This window comes from Desmodus rotundus, chromosome 6, assembly GCF_022682495.2.
Source record: "Desmodus rotundus isolate HL8 chromosome 6, HLdesRot8A.1, whole genome shotgun sequence".
NCBI lineage: Eukaryota > Metazoa > Chordata > Mammalia > Chiroptera > Phyllostomidae > Desmodus > Desmodus rotundus.
In genome coordinates, this window is record NC_071392.1 from 93,280,369 (window position 1) to 93,301,200 (window position 20,832).

General features: G+C 50.0%; 1 protein-coding gene across 2 annotated transcripts in view; it reads right to left on the reverse strand.

Annotated features, from left to right (window-relative positions):
* The window catches only part of PTPRN2 (protein tyrosine phosphatase receptor type N2), a 395,976-nt gene that overhangs the window by 335,386 nt on the left and 39,758 nt on the right, over positions 1-20,832 (reverse strand). For both annotated transcript variants that reach the window (XM_053927307.2, XM_053927308.2), the window contains exon 2: positions 11,453-11,503. In XM_053927307.2, coding sequence (XP_053783282.1) covers positions 11,453-11,503 — 51 coding nt within the window. The remainder of the gene's footprint in view (positions 1-11,452; positions 11,504-20,832) is intronic.

The following is a 20,832-nucleotide window of genomic DNA, read 5'->3' on the forward strand; positions in this document are numbered from 1 at the left end:
TGATTTAATAACTAGGTTGAACACCGCCTTATATACTTCTCAGTCATTTGGATTTCTCCCTTAGAAGTTTCTGTTAAAATGTTTTGCCAATTTTTTTCTTGATTTTCTTTTTCTTAATAATTTGTTGGGATTCTTTATATATTTTGACTTTGAGATCTTTGTTGGTTATATGTGTTAAAAATATCTTCCCATTCTGTCCCTTGTCTTTCAACTTTCTTCTTAGTGTGCTTTGAATTAAGAGATGTTCTCACCCCGACTGGTCTAACTCATTGGGTTAGGTGTTGTCCCACGAATCGAAAGGTTGCTGGTTCAATTCCCAGTGAGAGCAAATGGCTGGGTTGCGGGCCAGGTCCCTCGTTGGGGACATATGAGAGGTAACTGATCGATGTTTCTCTCTCACAGAGATGTTTCTCTGCCTCTCTTCTTCCTTTCCTTCCCCTCTCTCTAAAAGTAAATAAATAAAATCGTTTGAGAGAGAGAGAGATGTTCTTGATTTTAACATAGATGAAATTACCAATCTTGTCTTTTGTATTTAGTACTTATTTCCTGTTTCAAAATCATTGTCTACTCTGAGTTCTTAAAAAAGTTATATTCTCATCCAAAAATCTTTATATTCTTGCCTTTCAAGCATATAGGAGTTGCTCCTTCTGAAAGAAATTAGGTCCAATTTTATTTTTTCTAATATGGATCCCCGTTATTCTTCATCTTAATTTTTTAATTCAAAATGTCCTAAGATCTTTATCAGCATATATACAGTTCCATTTTGAGGACAAACCATAACCTAACGTATATTTAGAATGTTCTTTTTTTTTCTATTCCAAGGTTTCAGAGAATCTCTGTATGTTTGATGCTTTACCATATGTTTAAGCATATTCATCATGTAATCTCATAGAAGTGGACCTGGTGAGTTACAAGTAGGGACATTTTAAATTTTCTTAGATATCAGGTTTTCTGTCTTGCTTAAAAACATTTATTACCTCTCAAAAATTATTAAAAATTCCCCCAAGTTTTTTTAGTACTTATAAAATTGCATTATACTTTTAAGTTTTTGAGCCATCTGGATTTTATTTTGGGGTAAGGAGTTTGGGAGGGATCCAGCTATATATTTTCCAAATGTCTGGCCAGTTGTCCCCAAATCATTATTGAATAATACATTTTTCCCCACTGATTTAAAATGTCATCATTATCATATACCAAAAACCCATATGTATTTGGATCTATTTCTAGACTTTCTATTCTTTTCCTTCAATCTGTCTGTCTATTCATGATCACAGCCACTTGGGTTTAAACATTCTGTCTCCATCAAGCACCACAGCCCGGACTGGTCAGTCCACACCCCGTACACAGCTGCTCCGGTTCATAACTTCCCTGTTCAGCCTCATTTTCAGTTCTCAACATAGACTTTAAGCTAGTTTGCTTATTTAAAAAATGTTTGCCCTGAATGGTGGCTCAGTTGGTTAGAGCATCATCCTGATACACTGAGGTCGTGGGTTTGATCCCGGTCGGGGCACATACAAGAACCACCCAATGATGCATCAGTAAGTGGAACAACAAACCATGTCTATTTCTCTGTCTCTTTCCCTTCCCCCCTCTCTCTAAAATCGATTTAAAAATTGTTTTAAAAAGATGTTTTGTTAATGTTTCTTGTGATTGTTTAAACATAAGGTTAATTCAGAGGGAATTGATGTTCTTACATTAAACCTTCCTACCAGAAACACTCCTTCCAGTTATTCAGCTTCCCTCATTTCCCTCTATTCACCTGGACAGCCCGGACCTGCCCGTGTATTTTCTGTTTCCACCCTCTTCATGCATCTCCCCTCTTTCCATCGATGGTCACAGGTGTTCTTCCTGAAGAACTCCTTGTAGTATTTGTTTATTCAGGGTAGCTGTCAATAAATTCTCTCCATGTTCTTGATGGCCTGAAAATGCCATTGGCAGTTACTTTCTTTCAGCTCTTAACAGATAAAAATGCACGATCTTCCAGCTGCCCCTAACTGTCAAAGTTGTCTGTCAACTGCATAAGGAACCACCTCCAAAATCCATTGGTTTAAAACAATAACCAGGCACTGTTTCTTGCTGTCTGTGAGCAAGCTGGCTGCCCAGGACTCTTCTCCTCCTGTGAAGCCAGTGGGCAGACTCGCGTCTTTGTGAGAACACCAGAGCAGCAGGAGAGGCCTGTGGTATGGGGACCAGCACTCTGCTACTCCATCCTCACCCACCGCGCAGAGCTGCTCAGTGTGGGCAGAGAAACGGGGGAGTAATGCAGTCTCTCCCACACCTGCTCAGAGCTACCTTTCCTCTGACACCTTTCAGGCTTTCTTACATTTGTACTTTCAACAATTTCACTATACTGTTCCCACATCCCAGGTGTGTGTGTGATCTTCTTGGGATCCACGGTGCTTCCTGAATGTTGGCTTGATTTCTTTCATACATTTTGGAAACTCTTCAACATTGCTTCTGCCCATTCTCTCCCCTCCTTTGTGCACTTCAGTCTCAGTATGCCATCTCCTTACCATGTCCACACGTTAAGGAGCTGCCCTCTCTCTATATTTTCCATCCTTTTTTCTCCCTGGAGATGGTCTTCTGACCTACTCCCCACTTCCACTGTGTCTGATGTGCTGTTGGACCTACCAGCTGTGTTCCTAAACTCGGTTCATGCATTTTTCAGCACTAGAATTTCCACACGGTTCTCTCCTATGGACTGTACTTCTCTGAAATTCTTCATGTACCAACTGCTGTTTGAATATATCAATCACCATTCTTTCAGCGCCAGCACCTGCTGACTGCAATTCCTGCACCAGTTCAAAGCCTGTCTCTACTATCTGGCTACTTTTTCTTGGTTCTTTCACGCCATCCTGTTTTTCCCAACAAAGTAACAGCTTTACAAGTAGCCAGTCTAGGATGCAACCAGAATTTTGTAAAATAAAGCATATGCAATCGCCCATAAATTGTAAAACACCATGCAGGTATCGGCAATAATTTGTAGCATTTTTATAGTCCTCATGTGTCTTGGGCTAATATCCTTAATGATGAAACAGAATGCTGTCATTCGGGTAGACTAGGGTTATCTACCTAAGACAGTTTTGCATTGCAATCTGCAATTTCTTAAATGCCAAATTAGTCATTTGCATTGATTTGCATCTCCACTGAGAAATATCATTTATGCTAATGATGCTCTTGCTAACAAACCATAGAAGTAATAATGAGGAGACTAAACCCCCCTCCATACCTTTGGCTTTGTTGCATAAACCACAGCTGGCATTTTAGTGCAGATGTCATGGAATTTTTAGGGTGGGAAGGTTATTAGAGATCATCAGCTCAGTGGTTCTCAGCAATGAGTGCACATTAGAGTCACTTCAAGGAGCTTAAAAAGAATACAGGAAGGAAGAGAAAGAGAACTGATGCCTGGCTCTTCCCCTCCGCCCCCCAAGGTTCCAATTCCACTTGGCCAGGCAGCACCTGGGCACAAGGATTGTTTGAGAGCTCCCAGATATTTGCAATGGTTGGTAACTACTGATGTGGCCACCACACGCCTCACTTCACAGGTGGGAAACCTGACATGACCACAGGGTGTGTACGGAGGTCCATATACATGCACACTCATGCGCACACACGCATGCACACATGCTCACACACACACACACCAGAGGAATCAGTGCCATCAGACTTTCAGACTAAGAAAATGAAAATATTAATCCACAATGAACAGACTGAAAAAAAAGTTAAACTTTGAGTCTAGCTGTTCTGTTTGTGATTCTTCTGAAGAGCGAAGAACCAGTTGTGCAGTGGTCATACACCTTCGCTTGTGGTAGAGAGGAGCCTTCAGCCCTGGTGAATACTGGGCATGAGCAACTCAAGACCCCCAACCCAACTGGGCCAGCAGGAGACACGTGACTCGGTGGTTTCAGTCCAAAGACCAGCCTGAGCCAATCAGGTTAATAGATGGAGATGATGACCAGGTACCAGACCCGTGAGACTGACCACTGGCCCCACCCTGTCTACCACCTGGAGGGTCTTCTACTTGCTTGACTGCATTTCTCTTCCCTGAAACACGTGAGAGCAGCCAAACTCTACCCGGGTCACCAGAGTTGCCAGAGCATTTGCTCCGGCCACGTGGCGGTGAGAGAGAAACCTGTCAGGGGAAGGGGGGTTTCCTATCACCGTCATATGAGGGTCTCACGCGTCAGAAAGAGTAGTTTATTTGCCGTAACTAACCCAGGCAGTGGGAGTCCCAGCACAGTCGTGGTGAGGGCCATTAGGCAGTGTGAGGGGAGTCGTCTGGGGACCCGAGGAGTCGGAACCGCCCTGGACAGAAGTGGCACCCCTGGCCCGAGCGGAGAACGCACCCAGGCTCCGGACCCACACTGACTGCTCATCGGGACTTGTGTTCTTCTCACTGTTTACTCAGAGCAACAGCACACTCACACTGCCTCTCCAGTGATCGGTGGCGACAGAGCCACACAGGAACGGACCAAATCAGGGTCGCATCAGTGACACTGAAGCGACATAGGGTGCCAACATGTCCTACACCCACAAGACTCAAAAGCACGGTCCTCAGCCTTTTCATCCCTCAACAAGTGCAGCCCAGACACAGGAAGAATCAGCCTGTGCCTCCCTGAAAATGCAGCGCCCAGAGCTGCTGAGAGAGAGGTATGCGCCATGCAAATGGGGCCCAGTCCGGGAGTCTCAGTGTGGGGCTCCCGCCAGCATGACTCCTGACTCAGTGGGCCCATCTGCCCTGTCTACCTGTGAGGCTGCCCCCACCTGGAGGCTGAGAGAAGTGCAACACATGATCTGACAGCAGAGCCCATGCTGGTAACGGGAGCCAAGGACACACAAGAGCCCAGTGCACCTGCTCTCAGGTCCACTCTTTGAACACATGCGTGTGTGTGGTGTGGGTGTGTGCACAAATGGAGCTGAATACATTGTAGCTCATCTCAAGTCACTAATGTGGAGACCCACAACTGCATTTCTTTTCCTGTCGAAAGGCCAAATTAATTTGGCTCCACATCAGTTAACTCAGGAATTAATTCCTTTCCCTCTTAGTTTTGATGCACTGGAATGTGGAGTGGAATGAGCCTCCTGGTCACGTCAAGTGACATAATCCTGCAGCCCTGAGCTTGGGGTGCATGGCGAGGTGCCCACCGCCCTGTAAGGATGAGCGGCCTGCCCCACCCGCAGAGCTGCCTTGGATGACACAGATTGTCTTGGTACTTCATCACCAAGGACAACTCCAAGGGGGTGAGCCCATCGAGCATGCTATTGGCTGGACCTTTCTTATGATCGAATATCCCGAGGAAACGCCTGCCTGCCCCTGCAGTACTGGACAAGACCAACGGTGTGCCGGGCATGGAGTGAGTGTTGCCGACCGTGGCCTCCAGTGGGGCAGGATTTGGTGGAGTGGAGGGATAGGAAGGAAACACATCACTTTTTATTCTATGTATTTCCAAACTCTGCTTTTAACGAGAGTGTGTCCATATATTTGTATAACTCATTTTCAAAATAAAACATGAGGACTCTGGAGGGTGATCGCCATTCTCCCTTTGTACAGAACCCCCTGCACTCAGCTTCCTTCCCTGGCGGCTGCGGGAGGGCCGCACCAGCGCCCAGGGCCTTCTCCGTGGGAAGGAGCAGAACGTTGTCGGGAGCGGAGGACACAGTTCAGGGAGGGTAGGCCTGACAGGCAGGAGAACCGTGCTTCCTCAGAGAGCAGCATGCGTCCCTGAGGGAGAGCACGAAGGGACGAAGGCATGAGCCCTAGTCATTTCCACACACTGAGACTCTTCCCAGGAAGCTCACCCACAGCCTCCAGCAAAAGGGTGGACACACCAATACCGCACCTTAGCTCTCTAAAGCTGCTTCTGGAATTGCCAAAAAAAGCGAGTGAATGGCATCATTGGTGAGGATCAAAACCACGGATTCAGCCTCTACATCCTGCCGGTAAAATGGTCCGTAAAAGCCATGCTCCTCCACGTCTGTACTGGGATTGAAAGTGCCATGAACTTGTGACGTATGGGACAGAACTGCGACCAGACTCCGCCCCCGCAGAGTCTAGAAGCCTGGTCAGATCGCTGGTGCTGGTAAATAATGCCAGGGCTGCTTTTTACCACAACAGCAGTAGCCAAAACAGGACCATCGTTCTCCCCAAAAGCGGTGAAAATGATTATTGTAAAGCTGATTATTTAAAGCCATTCCATGGAAATCCACTGTTATGCACCCCAAAATCAGCTCTAAGAGCTGGAGGGTCCTGAACTCCAAGCTCATGTCCCCGAAGAAGCCAGCATCCCCTTGCCCTGCAAACCTACGCAGACCAGCCTCCTCGCCAGCGGGGGCCTGGGTGCACCGTCCCCCTCACAGGCTCTCCGAGTGCTCCTGACTCACAGGGCGTAGACTTTATTGCTGCTACCTAATCCTTTTCTAACCAACTGTACTTTTCCATAGTCTCCCACTTGTCAGATTAAAGCTTCTTATTATTCTATTTCCTCCAGTGCAATAAAACAGGATAGCTCTGTTTATCAGATTTGCCACAGCGCGCCGGGTACCCCAGCAGGTCACAGCCAGCACTTTGACAGACTCAGCTTGTGATCACTAAACACAAACACAGAAAAAAAATGTTCTGAGAACACCCAATAAAAATATTAACTTCATCCACTTCAGTTATACCTCAAGAAAGCTTTAGAAAAGAAGAAAAAGGAAGGAGGGAGGGGGCGGGAAGGAGAGAAGGAGGACCAGCAGCCAGGTCCCCAGTCCCTCCTGCAGGGCCAACACAGGGAAGCCGCAGGGGATGCGGCCTGAGACCGGACCCCAGGCCCGCCTCTTCCAGATGTGGCCTCGGGGCCCTCTACACCGAGCGAGGCCCAGTGAGACGCCTGGTCTACCGCTGGGTGCCGCTTCCTAGAGCTGGACCAGCTGTCCTGGAGGGACCAGCTGCCACCCCTCCCCAAGCCCCAGTGTGTTCGCTCCCCTCTTGGCCCCCAGGATTGTCCCTCACTGGACTTACAGAGAAGTTTTGTGCCCAGTTACCCGCCCAGTTCTAACCCCACCCCACAGACCACCTTCCAGGTTCCATCTGTGCACCTGCCCAACCACCTCAGGTGCCCAAACATTTCTACCACAAAGCCTGCCTCTGAGTCTAGAACAGGGGTCTCAGGGCTCCCAGGCTCCCCCTGCCAGGGCACGGGGGCTTGGCTAGAGTTCTGACCCACACAGGTCAGGGCCCGAGGCAGCAGAACTTAACAGATCTACCTACAGAACCAGTTCAGCAGACTCAGAAATGCCTTTATTAGACTAGTTTCATGACAACTGGCATGAGATTGCTTTAAATAAAGAAAGCAATGCCAAAATATTTAAGCACAAGGTAATAACACCCCCCATATGCCCTCTCCAAACTGCCCCGAAGATGCCAGTGGGCAAAGACTCACACCCCCCTCCCTGGCCATACAGGGAGGGAAACACACGTGCGTGTAGGGTTTTCCCAGAAAGTCACCATCAGTCCTGCCACTTCTCACACACGGACATTTTTCTGGTTGGGAAATTGACATTGTACTCATTTTTGAGTAGCTGCATAATATTCCATACCATAGACCCACCATAATTTGTGACACCGTTCTCCTACTGGTGGACTTGCAGGAGTTGTTACAGTTTGGGGCCACCTTTGCTTTTATACATGTGAGTCTCCAAAATAAATCTAACCATCGGTATATTTTTGTTTAATTGATATCACCAGATCACATTCTTACCAGCAAGATACATCGAGTGCCTACTGCTGGGGGTTCTCGCCAGCATCGGGGGTTACTCGTGTCTTTAATTTTGGTCACCTATGGTCCGGTTCACAGTTACATTCCCTTACTGAGGGCAAACACATTTTCATACATTATGTGGGCCTTCGCATTTACCATTCACACCTTTGCCCTTCTTCCCATTGAATTCTTTGCCTTTTTCTTATAATGTGTAAGAGCCCTTTGTAATTAAGAATGCAAACCCTTGTTGCGAATGGTTTCTCCAGGTTGTTTACCTTTGTAAAGGTGGTAGAACACACGTAACACAAAGTGTGCCATCTTAACCATGTTCAAGTGCACAGCTCAGAGGCGTTGGGCACATTCACACTGTTGTACAACCATCCCCACCACCATCTCCAGAGCTCTCCATCTTCCCAAACTGGGACTCTGTCCCCATTACACATCCCCCGGCACCTGGCCCCCAGTGTCTGCTTCCTGTCTTATGAATCCGACTGCAGGCGCACTGCCCTCGGACATCCCGGGGGTCCAGCCTAGACCCCGTAACAAAGCAAAGCAATAAAGTGAGTTGCACACACTTTTTCGTTTCCCAGTGCATATAAAAGTTACATTTACACTGTAGTGTAGGCTGCTAAGTGTGAAACAGCACTGGGTTTTAAAATGTGCCCACCTTGGCTAAAAAAACGTTATTGCTAAAAACTTCTGACATCACCTGAGTCTTCAGCGAGTCGTAACCTTTTTGCTGATGGGGGGGTCTTTCCTCAAGATCAATGAAAACAGTGTCTGCGAAGCACAATAAGAAGGTCTGCACCCCTGGGACTCCACAAAAGGAAGTCACACGGTATTTGTCCTTTTGTGACTGGCTAATTTCACTGAGTGTGACCTCTCTGGTCCATCCACATTGCAGCCTGTGTCAGAACATCCTTCCTTTTAAGCCTGAATGATAGTCCACAGCACGCACAGACCACGTCATGCTTGTCCACCCACCTGTTGTGAACACTGGGCTGCTTCCATGTTGGAGCTGCTGTGAACACTGGTGCACACACACTCTCGGCCCCTGCTTTCCATTCTCTTAAGTATATGCTCAGACTGCTGGATCCCAAGGTCAACTCCATGTTTAATTTTTTGAGGGACTGTCACACTGCTTTCCTCAGAGGCTGCACCGTTTTGCGTTCCCACCCACAGTGCACGAAGGTCTCCCGATTTCTCCACGTCCTCTCCACACTCATTTTCTGTTGTCATCCGTTACAGTCATTGTCCTGATGTGTGGGACGTGGTAGGTTTATCTTCTGACTTTCTTTATAAAGCACAGTTGGCCCTTGAATAACACGGTTTGAACTGCGTGGGTCCACGTAGTTTCAGATTTGTTTTTGAATATTCAATCAGCCCTCGGTATCCCTGGGTTTTCCATCTGAGGATTCAACCAACTAGGGATGGGAAGTACTGTTTCCCACTTGCAGCTGGGACACTGGGAACCTGGGGATGCAGAGAGCCACCTGCATGTTCCGCCCCCTTTACACCTAGGACTTGAGCACCCTGGTGTCCACGGGGTCCCAGCACCAATCCCCTGCAGACACTGAAGAATAACTGTACCTTATCCCATGCAGCCATTTTCATTTTAACTGTCACGAATGAGGTCTGTTGGGCTTTTGAAAACACATGTAAGGTTAATAGAATTATGTGTTTTTACCTCTATCCCAAGAAAAGGAAGGACCGTGCAGGGAGACAGAGAGAGAGAGAAATCCTGTGTCTGACCACAGAATATTCTGGACTCCATGCAGCATCCTAGCCACTCCTCCTGCCCCACCCGCTGCCAGGCTGAGTCATGCTGTCACCCATGGCAACCGCAATCCAGGCAGCACTGCTTTTATCACGGCCGGGGGCAGCTGTGCACAGCACATGACTTTGTGGGATTGGACAAGGCCAGCTTCCTCTGTCCCAGCCAGCCCTTACCTGTACTAGAATAAATAAACATTGCTTGTCTCCACAAATCGAGGCCTGTGTATTTATATTTACATTTAAATTGCTTTCCCTTGCCAAAGAATTCAAAGCTATTACCTTATGTAACGTCAATGTAATTCCATGTCAGGGAGGCAAGAGGAGGTGAGGGGAGAAAAGGCCCCGAGAGAAGTCACGATACCTGGGCCTGCTTTCTGTCCAGGACAGCGGGGAGGGGACAGAGCAGTAGCTTTTTCCCTGCCAAGCTGAGTGCGTCTGCAGTCAAATCAAACATTCACACACCCCTGTTTCCTTCATAATCAAACTTCACTGTGGGCAGATGAAGTGTTTTTTAATAAAATTATTTATTTAAAGAAGTCTCCAAATAAAAGCTTCAGAAGGTTCACTGCAGGAGCCCAAGTGGTGTGGGAATGACCAGCCTGTCCAAGCGCAGGAACGCTGTCTGCGGCGGGCAGGACCGAGGCGGCAGCAAACTGAGTTCTGTGCTCACCACTCATCACACTCTGCACAGAAGTTCCCCCAAAAGAAGAAAAACGAACTGCCCAGAACTGTCAGCAATTTCCCCCCAGGACACAGGTCTGAAATCAGCAGGACACAGGTCTGAAATCAGCGGCCTTGGACCCAGGACTGTTCTAACTGCGAGCCTCTCAAGGCGTCCAGTCTTTGCCTTTCGTGCCCTCAAATGGTGCCTCACTCAGAGAGGGCCTCCCAGGACTTGATGAAAGGGTCCCAGGGACCAACTGTCCCCTGAAAGTCAGCTGTCCCCGCAGGCAGCCACATCTGCACGGAGAACCAGGATGGAGTGAGGGGCGCTGTGCCATGTTGAAAACACCACAGGCAAGATCCAGGTAGTGACAAAGTCCACTCTCCCCCGAAAGGACAGGGATGGGTAGTGGGCGAGAAGAGAACCCACACCCATGCTGGGCTCTCCAGTGCTGCCAGGGTCCCAAGTGCAGACCCAGTCAGACTTTAGGAAAAGCCCCCCTGGACTGACTTTCTGGGTGCGTGGCCTGGACCAAGACCCTCCCCTTTGCGTCAGAAGGGCCACTACCCAATGCATGTTGTCCCATGTTGCCTGAGATACTGGCTTTTCTTCCTCTTCTGAGAAGCAGCCCTTCCAAACACACCCATCCTTTCCGGGACTCGCAGGGCAGGACGTGTGTGGACCCACCCCATCCAGAGCCCAGCTGCTGGGAGGACTCCCTCCTCCGGCATCTTAGGTCCTGCCTCAGGGGCTTTGCACCCTACTGAAAACACAAAGCACCAAATGTTTTCTTCTCGCCTATGAAGAGGGGAAAGCGGCCAGCAGGATGATGAGCTTGCCTACTGGCAGAGAGCCCAAAGGAGTGGGGAATGAGAAAAGCTAGTGGGCAGGTCAGAGGCAGGGAGGCTCGGGGCCAAGGGATGTGAACAGCGGGAGGATCCTGTCTAGCCATCATCAGGGTTCCAGGTCTGACCCCCTATTGTTGAGGAGCTCTCATGGGTTGCCCTAAAACACTGGGTGCCGACCCTGACACAGATGCAGACACACCCCCGTGCACAGAAAGACCACGCTCCACTTCCACTAACGTTCCACTTCCCTTCCAATGACGTGCAGAGAGGGTGTAGCTCCACAGCTCTGAAGGAGCATCACATGAAATGAACCTGACCCCAGGCCTCTGCCCCACATGGTGGCCCTGTCCTGGGTGTCACCTGGATGGGAGGGATAAGGCAAACCCAGCCCCACAGCCATGCATTTGCCAGGATCACACACTCACCATTGACACAGGTCTCTGACGGTCTGCAAAGGCCATCTTTCAATAAGCAGCCTGGGAGGAAAAACAGAAAACAGAACCGAGTTAGAGTTGCAGGGATGATACCTAGTCAGTCAGAGGCTGTGACATTAGCCAGCTCCCGAATCCCAAAGAGACAGGCCTCTGCACTTGGCTTTTCTGAGGGATGCTGGGATATCTGGAAGCCAGCACACATCCCTGGCTTGAGTCAGTGAGAGGACAGCTTCCCTACCGGGAGGGCACTCACACACAGGCTGTCCCTTCCAGCATCCACCTTCAGGGACCTTCTGCATGAGCAGCTGGGGCACGAGGGGGGTCATCTCCACAGACCCCTCCTGGGTGCAGCTGCCAGGGGCCAGACCCATGGGGCTCTGTCAGCATCACCGCAGGCCTTCTATGCCCACTGCCTACTACACACACACCCGGTGTGGACAACAGCCTGCCTTTGTCCCCAGAACAGAAAGAGGAGGCAGAGGGAGGTCTCCGCGTGCCATGAGGACAGACATACAGAAGGCAAAGTGACAGCGGCAGCAAACACACTGACTGCAGTGGAGGTGCTGGGGTCGGTCAGAGAGGGTGGCCATTCTGCCCTGAGTCCTAGCGCATCTCCAGTGCAGAGAAAGGACAGAGCACACCCACCCTCGGGAGGGCCAGGCAGGCAGGCGAGGGTGAACAGCATGGGGGGCCCATCCACACTCAGAGGAAGGCCCACCCCAGGGCCTGGACACCATATTCACACCCACCCCCGTGAGGGCCCTGAGCCACCAGCGCCTAATGTTTGCTGAGCGCACCGTGCCTCTTGGCAACACCAAGAACATTCTCCTGACAAAGCGCAAGTCTTCATTCCTATTTCTCCAACTGACAAACTCCCATCCATCCAGGAAGGATCAACTCGAAAGGCCTGTGGAAGCTCCCTGCAACTCGAAGCAAAGGTTCCATTTTCCTGAAACGTCACCGCATGGAAAACAGCATTTCCTCTTTCAGTCTCGCTCCAACCTGTCCTCACTTCCTTCACCTGTGCACCCAGCTTGGCCCCATCCTCCCTCCACACAGTCACTTCTCACTGGAGGGCCAGCACTCCGAACCCTGCGGGTGATGGAGGAAAGGGCAAACAGCTAGAAAGGAAAGCTGCGTAGCAGAGAGTTAGGGAGGTTGACTCCAATCTGGTACCCACAAAAGCAGTCACCCCGAGAAAGTCACTCGCTTGCCAAGTCTCAACATTGGGAGCAGGAGAGTCAGGGCCAAGTCAGCTGACCTCGATGACTCTGTGCAAGCTGCCCAGGGGACTGCATCGCAGAAGACCAGAGCTAACCCTCGGCTCCAGCTGCTTCTCCCAGGCCCCAGGCATCCCCTCCCAGTGCCCACATTAGCCCAGGGTCTGCCGCAGGGTAGATTTCTGTTAGCCACGTGGAAATGGCAGTTGACAGGCTGAAAGAAAAAGCAGCAGGAAAAGCCTTTATTCCCTTTCCGTCCTCTTTCAATCAGGGTGACATCCGATGTGATGGGAACAAGATTTGCATCACAATTAATTCTTGAATCTCGGCAGTGGAGCAGCAGCCTCTTATCAGTACCCCATCCAGTCCATTCCAGGGAACTGGCGAAAGGCTGCTCAGGAAGACCCACACCAGTGGTGTCTCCATTCATTCATCACCAGAGCTGCAGGTGTGCACATTTCCCCGAGCCCAGCAACATGCTAATTGCTGCTAATCTGTGTTGTTGTTTGCTCTAAAATTTGGAAAGGCCATATTTCATTTTAAATATCAGCCACCTACTAACAGTAATGATGACCATAAATCACGGAGAGAAAGAAAAAGGCATCCCGACCCTCTGCTCCGCCCTGTGCTCAGACTCAGACGCACTTTCTCCCCAGGCAGGCCCCGCCCTCCCCCCTCCATGCAGACCAGCTTCAGAACACACATGCACACTCGCAGACACACACAGACACACACCAAACCCTTTTAGTTCCAACTCTGCTTCCCCTCATTTCTCAGAGCACTGAGCAGCATCTCGTCACCATCTGGGCGTCTCTCTCTTTCCCTGTGTGAAGTGGAGACGGACCGACTCCCCTGTGAGCAGCCAGGCTGGCCCTGCTTCTCGCACCCACCATTCCCAAGGGGCGATTAGGAAGGGTTTCACTCTGTGGTGGAAACGGTCAGCGTGAGCGGGCCCCTGCCGCCCTGGCTGGCTGGAAACTGCAGGCCCACACCTACACGGCCCCCCATCCCCACTGACCCCCACACCCATGGCCACTTCCTGCTGGTGATTTTGTGTGCCTGTTCTGCCTCCTCCGAAGCTTAGAAAAAAGCATCTGCGCCAGACTCCACAAGCCTAGCCTGGTCACTACACGACACGCAGGCCTTCGTAACAGAGACAGACCGGCAGTGACAGCTCCGTGTCACTTGGGTTTCAATGCCGGAGTCTGCAAACACAGTGATTGTCACCAAAGCCCTGCGTCTCTCTCTCCCTGGTGGAAACTCTAAAGGTCACACAACCTGAGGTTCTGGGAATTACGTCATATTCTTTTCCAGGAACTGCATTAGCAAAGGGAGGGGAGGCGTAAGATTTGAAGAGATGTTCTTCTTTAGAGTCACCTTCATTTTTAATATTCTGAGTGAGGAGGTAGAGGGGCCAGCTCTGCCTCATGGTAGGTGCTCGGCCTTGGCAAAGCAAAGTGCCCAGCACGTACCATGTTCCCCGAGCTCTTCACACAGCCCTGCTGCAAGCACAGACCCACGCCACCGCGAGTCCCCCCACTGTGGTGGTCCTGAATGTCTCCCTCAGCCCAGAAGCAATGCTGCACTGAGGCAGGGTGTCCAGGCAGAGGCAGAGCCATTCCCACACTCAGGGGCCCCTTCTCTTGGAGTGAGACTCTGAAAAGCAAGTAAAAGACAAAAGAGCCTCACCCCAGAGGTGGGGCTGCCTCTGTGGACTATGCTTTCACAGGAGGCGGAGTGCCCCCCAAACTGGTGCTAACACCCCTTTCTCTAGGGCGACCTGTGCCATGGGTGGGAACATCCTCTTTCCCTCACCCAAGATCTCAGACTAAAGCTGTGATCGGGGACGTCAAAGACAAAAGGAAAAGGGAGGGCGGGAGGGAGAGAGAGGAGAGAGGAAGGCTGCTTGCTCCACCCCTCGGACCAGCCCCTGGCAGCAGTGCGCCAGCACAGGTCCTGTAGGGGACGTGCAGAAAGAGCTGAGAGAGCCCGGCAGGAACACACCCTCTGTGCTGTGTCCATCAAGCTTCTCCACACACAGAAGGGGCTGGGCAGGGCCGAGACGTGAGCGAGCCTTTCTCCGGGTGTGATAGGGAATTCTAATTAAGTGGCTGAGATCCCTGAGGCCCTCGGCCTGCCGCCCACAGCACGGGTAATATCAACCCTTGTCCTGCATTCCTGCCCCTCCTCTCCCCTGGTCATTAAATAAGGGGCTCTGTTAGGGACACACTGCCCACCCCATGTGGCCCCTCCACCCCTGCTCACCTCGGCAGTTGTGCCCTGGGCACACTCAGGCATGACTCGGGGACAGCACCTGCCACGAAAACCGCTAGCCCAGCAACCCTCACCCTCAAATGCTAGAACCTGAGGCCTCTGGGGGGAAACAGGTTATTATTACCTTTCTGTTTTACTCTGCGTGCGTTACGAAGTCTGCTCTTCAAGGAGGCTTGGACGTCGTCCAAGATAAGACGTCGTCATGCAGGCAGAGACCGGCCACAGGGACAGCACCACCATGCACACCGGACCCTGTCACAGAGGGACCGCAGTCCAACAGGTCATCAGGCAGCCCAGGAGATCGCAGGGACGGGTGGGCTCCGACAGGCAGTGCCGCACTGGTCCTCCCAGGGCACCTGGGGCTGCGGTTCCCGAAGCAGGAGACCCTCCTGTGCCCCACGAAACCCCAGCGCAGGCCTGACCCCCAGCTGTCCAGGCTCAGAGACCACAGTCTGAGTGGAACTTCAGCTCCTTTCTCAGGCCAGAGGCGGACAGTCGGCAGACCACACAACCAGAGGGTTGTCTGGACGTGGCCTGCTCCCTCCAGGTCTGATGTGTCACTCCTGCAGCTACTACGAGCCAGGTGCTGCCCGCCGGGGGGACCGTCACTGCCTTAGACACTGGGCACAGCGTGGACTAAACAGAGGCCACGGAAAAGAAGGGACGGACATGCACAGGTCGTGAATGGAGATAGGAGAGTGTGGGCAGTGAAGCCAGGTAACAGGATAGGAGTGGGGAAGGGGTGGAGGGGGGCCGCCTAGATGATTTGGAATGTTCAGTCCAGATGGGATGCCGGGCCCATGTTTGTGGGTATTCAGCCTCAGAGGAAGGAGATGGCCTCGTGGCCCAAGGACCAGCCAGCAGCCGGGATCCAAGCCCACACAGCCAGGACCAGGGTGGAGCTCGCCGAGCGTGTATTACCTAGGACACTGCTGCAGTGCCGTCCACTTCCTGGAAATGACTGAGAGCTGATCTTTCGGCAAACAGACATCTGTCTGTCCCACCACGGGCTTCACAGCTCCTGCCGTGGCACAACTTCTGGAGAAGGCTGTTGCTGCATTCTGTGCAGCCGGGGGGGGGGGGGGGCCCAGGCTCAGTGCCCTCCATGACTTGCCTCATTCCCAGATATGGTTGAAGACCCACAAACAAGGGCAAGCCCTGCCACACCAGTCACCAGGGGATAACGCCAGGTCCTACCAAGACCTCTCGCCCTGCGTCCTTGCTCAGTTGGCTCTGTCCCGTTGGTGGGACATGTACGGTGACATCTGTGTTCAGTGGGGAATGAAAACACCACAGCCACTGACCCGCCCACCCACAGAGCCAGTGTGTCACACGCAGAGAACCCTACACCACCCTGGGTGAGCGTCCAAGAGCTGGGCCCACCGACCGCCGAGTCCTGCAAGGTGTTTCTAAAATAAAGAAAAACTAAACCCTTACATGGAGCAGCTTCCTTGATTTCAAGTTCCAACTGCTTATATTTGTTTAAACTTTCATGAGAATAAGACATTGTTCTAGATTCTGGATATCTACCAGAATTTGCGTTTTGTGTGAAAGGCACATGAGCTAGTTATGGGTACATTCCTGCTTTACCAGTTTAGTTGACTTGAACTAGGTACATTGTGGGTGGCATTTTAACTGGCTCTTTGATTTTTGTGCTCAAAAATTTCCTGAAATAGAACAATATCTTCAAGAGAAGGCTTTTTTCTGAATTACTCTTTTGGATTATTAAAGCATTTCTAAGCTTGTTTCCATAGTTACAAAGTTAAAGAAAACCTCTGGAAAAAAAATATCTATGAGAAACCTTAAATGTCAAATTCTGAGGGTAAAAACAGACACTCTGCAGGAGAAAGAAGCGGAACCTCTGAGAACCCCCCCGCCACTAACGTGTGCTAGCTTAACAGCACACCCCAGAGAAGAACAGTGTCAAAAGCAAAACTAAAGTGAAGGAAACTGGTAAAAATTAGGCCTGCTGAGAGGTGGAATGAGGTGCGCATCGCAGAGCACAGCCTTCTGTGAGCATGTGCACTCGCCCCGAGACTCGAGACACGTGGGCTCGAGGCGGCGGCCGTGCTGGGCCGACTGAGCTGCGGTTGCGTGAAAGAGGGGGACTAGTCACAGTCTCTCCACCATTTGTGACACACAGGCCCCTTGGACAATTGCAGCATCAGCTCGGGACTCTCCTTAGGGGACTTTCACTGGTTTGTCAGCTGCACACATTAGAACACAGCATTTCTCAAACTTTGGTGTGTCCGTGAATCGATTGAAGTCCTGATGAAATGGGCAGGTGGATTTCTGGGGTAAAGACAAGGTTCTTCATTTCCAGTGAGAAGCAAGGGTATATAGCTCATAGAAATAACTGTAAGTTAAAAACCTGGTTCAGCGTATTTTTAAAAATTATTATAAAGTAAATTTTACAAACTCTTTACAATTCATGTTCTTGGGTCCAAATTCATTCTCGTTCCAAATAACAAGGGACATGCCTTGCTCAAATCACTTCAAATTAACAATATGGGAAAAATCACATGTCAGCTAATTTTTACAAGTGTATTAGTTTCAATTTTAAGACTAGATATATATTTAAACATACATTGTAATTTAATCAAGTTTAAAAAGCAAAACTGCTCCTATGGCTTGATGTTTAGAATTCTTACACTCTGTGCCCTGCCAAAATCTAATGGTTTATTTTGATACTTTTCTGCTTTTGTTTTTAAGTGCTGAGATAAGGAAGAATGTTCTCTCTGCTATCTGCAAGCACTTGTCCACAAATATTAATAACACATGTGGCAGGTTGTCTTCATCGCAACAATGAAAACTAATGAGATGCAATTGTTACTACATTTCCCTTTAGCACTGATATTCAAAGTGCTAGAGACAGCCGGACCTGTCACAGTAACAATTTTATCGGAGGATGAGACTGATGGATTTGAGGAAGAGTCTGAGGTGATTTTGAAACAATTGTTTTAATCCTCCTCTTTTAGTTGTTACATTTCAACCTCATTGTGCTATCCTAAGTCAGATCCACTGTGGATACAATTAAATGACGGAACAAAGAAAAGAAACTCTTCAAAACTATATCACAGTAAAAGTCACCTCGGGAACCCGCAATGTCCAACTGGCAATAAAGTGCTGTATTATTCAGAAAGGGTTGGGGGTCAAATACAATTGCAAAACATGAGGTTTTTAACACAACTCCCCTCCGCAGGACCTCTCAAAACCTTCAGGACCGCAACGGGACAGGCTCTCTCCAAAAGAAGGGTCCACAGACACGTTTGCCAAACGACTGAGATGCAACCCTTTATCTCGTGGACCCTCACTGGAATACAGCAAACTAGACCTTAGAATTACACAAAAGATGAGTGTGACCTGCAAGCGTCCTCCTGCCTAGTGGTTCTCAGTCTTAAGCACCCAAAGGACTGTTAAAACACAGATTGCCAGGCCCACTTCAGAGTTTCTGACTCAGCAGATGTGGGAAGAGGCCTGAGACTGTGCATTTCTAATGAGTCCCTGTGATGCTGGTGGTCCCAGGACCCCATTCCCAACACGCGGCCAGACAGGTTTGCCACGTGTGTTCAGCAGGAGCCAGTGTGGTGAGATGCTCTGGACCAAATGCATTTGAAACATTGCACACCTGGATGTCCCTGTGTTAGAAGGTCAAATGTATATTAGGTGCTGAGGATTCTGGGAGTCCTTCCTGTAGTGAGAATTTTACCGTTTGTTTAATCTGATTTTTTTCTATTTTCACATTTTTTAAAACTGTAACATCTTTGTGTGTGCCCATGTAAACAACGGCCCACTTAGCCAGACCACACAGGGAAACCATCTCTACTTCCTCCTGAAAGGAACTCTTTCCTTTATAATCTCTCCTGGTTTATTGAAGTGGCTTTCAGATCCTTTCCTACCCTTGGGTACTGCCAAGCCAACAACATGCAGCTCCACGCTGTCTCACTATCTGAGAACCTTTGCTCCTCTGAATTCCAGCAGAGAACTTCAGAGCTCAGACGGCCCCTCACGTGGACTCCTCCCCCCAGGACATGATTAATGGACCAATAAAGTGTGAGAACAGCCTGTGTTTGCTGGGAATCCTCTTCCCAGACCCATGACATCCAAAGGTGAGGCTTTGTTCTTTCAAATCTCCCCATCCCAAGCCTTGGAGGCAGGAATCCTGTAGAAGGACAGATCTGCCGAACACAGCTAGGTTTCTTGCCTCCCACGACATAACCAAGGAACCAGCACTGGCACGACAGCCCCTCTTGTTTTATGGGTAAGAGGCAGAGCTGTAAGCAGTGGAAAGATGACCAAAGCAATGCCCAAGGAGGGGGTATCCTGAAGAGGCATCATCGCTGGGGAAGCTACCCAGCTGTGGGTCAGATCCCAGCTCAGATAGAAATGTCACTCATGACCGAGGAGGTGACTTGTTCTGGGACAGCTCTGAATATGTTAAGGTTTTGTTTTGTTGAGAATTGATTTAGCTCCTGGAAGTTTCCCTAACGTCTACTACACAGCCTTGCAACACTTGGCATGACACAAAGCAAAGCTTCTCCCTCTTGAAATGAGATCCCAAACCACCCAGCCCAGTGCTGAGCGCACACCCTGCTCTCAGCGCATGCATGTCCCTCCCCCACCCCCACACACAGGACAGCCCCTCAGATGTGTAAATCTGCTCTTCTTCAACTTAAATACATCCAGTCTTTCACAAGATGTGGTTTCAAACCAAGACACCTAACCTCCCTGCTCCGAGCACACCGTATTGTCTAGACCTGTGTTAAGATGCAGTGCCCATGCCAGAATTGGCCAGGGAGCTGCAGGAGTGACCCAGCCACCACGTGCAGGTCCCTCATCTCTCTGTTCTGATTCCCCTCTCCTGTTGCAAGAACTGAGGGCCATCAAGCTGCCTAGGGTCAGAGAGGAGCCAACACCAGCAGCTTCCAGCACAAGGAAGGTCGGCTTTCTCAGGGGCAGGCGAACCCCAGCCACGTGTTTTGTAAATAGTGTTATTGGAACACAGCTCACCCATCTACCTACATCCCGTCTATAGCTGCTTCTGTCCTACAAGCTGAGTTCACTAGTTGTGACATAGACCATTGGCATGAAAAGCCTCAGTTCTTTACAGAAAAACTTAGCAGACCTCGGTTTATTTGAAGGAGAGCAGGTTGCCATAGGAACAGAAGGAGATTAGAAATTTGCCTGGGAATATGGGCAGGAACCAGGTCAATGGCCTCATGTCCCCAGCACACCCTGATGCCTGGACTTCACCGCCCAAGAGCACGTGGGCTGTTCCTGGGCCCATCATGCTGTGGAATTGGACCTTGTCTTAGAACACGGCTATTTTCTTCTCACAGCTGAGTCACAGCTGAGTTCCCCAGACTGGACCACCCTGTACTGTTCCCATACCCACCTCTCGACCCCAAGAATAAGACTCGGTTGTCCCCACGGAAGGTCACATTTACATTTGCTTGCCAGCCGAAATCTTCCTGGTCCTCCTTGTGCAATTCCAGCTTCTCGCTGCCCTTCCCAGCAGCACATCCTGTGCGGACTCAGTAAAAGGATCCTTCTGTCTGAGTCTATGTCACAGGTACCTCCCACCGGGGCGGACCGGTGAGCCCCAGGCTTGGCAGTGCCGAGGAAGCAGGACAGGAGGATGGGTGGGGACAGAGCCGCTCCTCTCTCCCACCAAGCCAGCCTTTCCCAGAATGGAAGCATCCCTTTCTTACACATCTCTGAAGATGAGCAAGCTAGGTGACGAGAAAATTTAAAAATAATAGCACTAAACACCAAAAATTCTCCCTGGTGTATTGGAAAGGGTGCTCACTCAGGGGTAGAAGGTTCTAGATATTAGTCATGTGACTATTGACAAACTATATCTTCTGTCTGCACTTG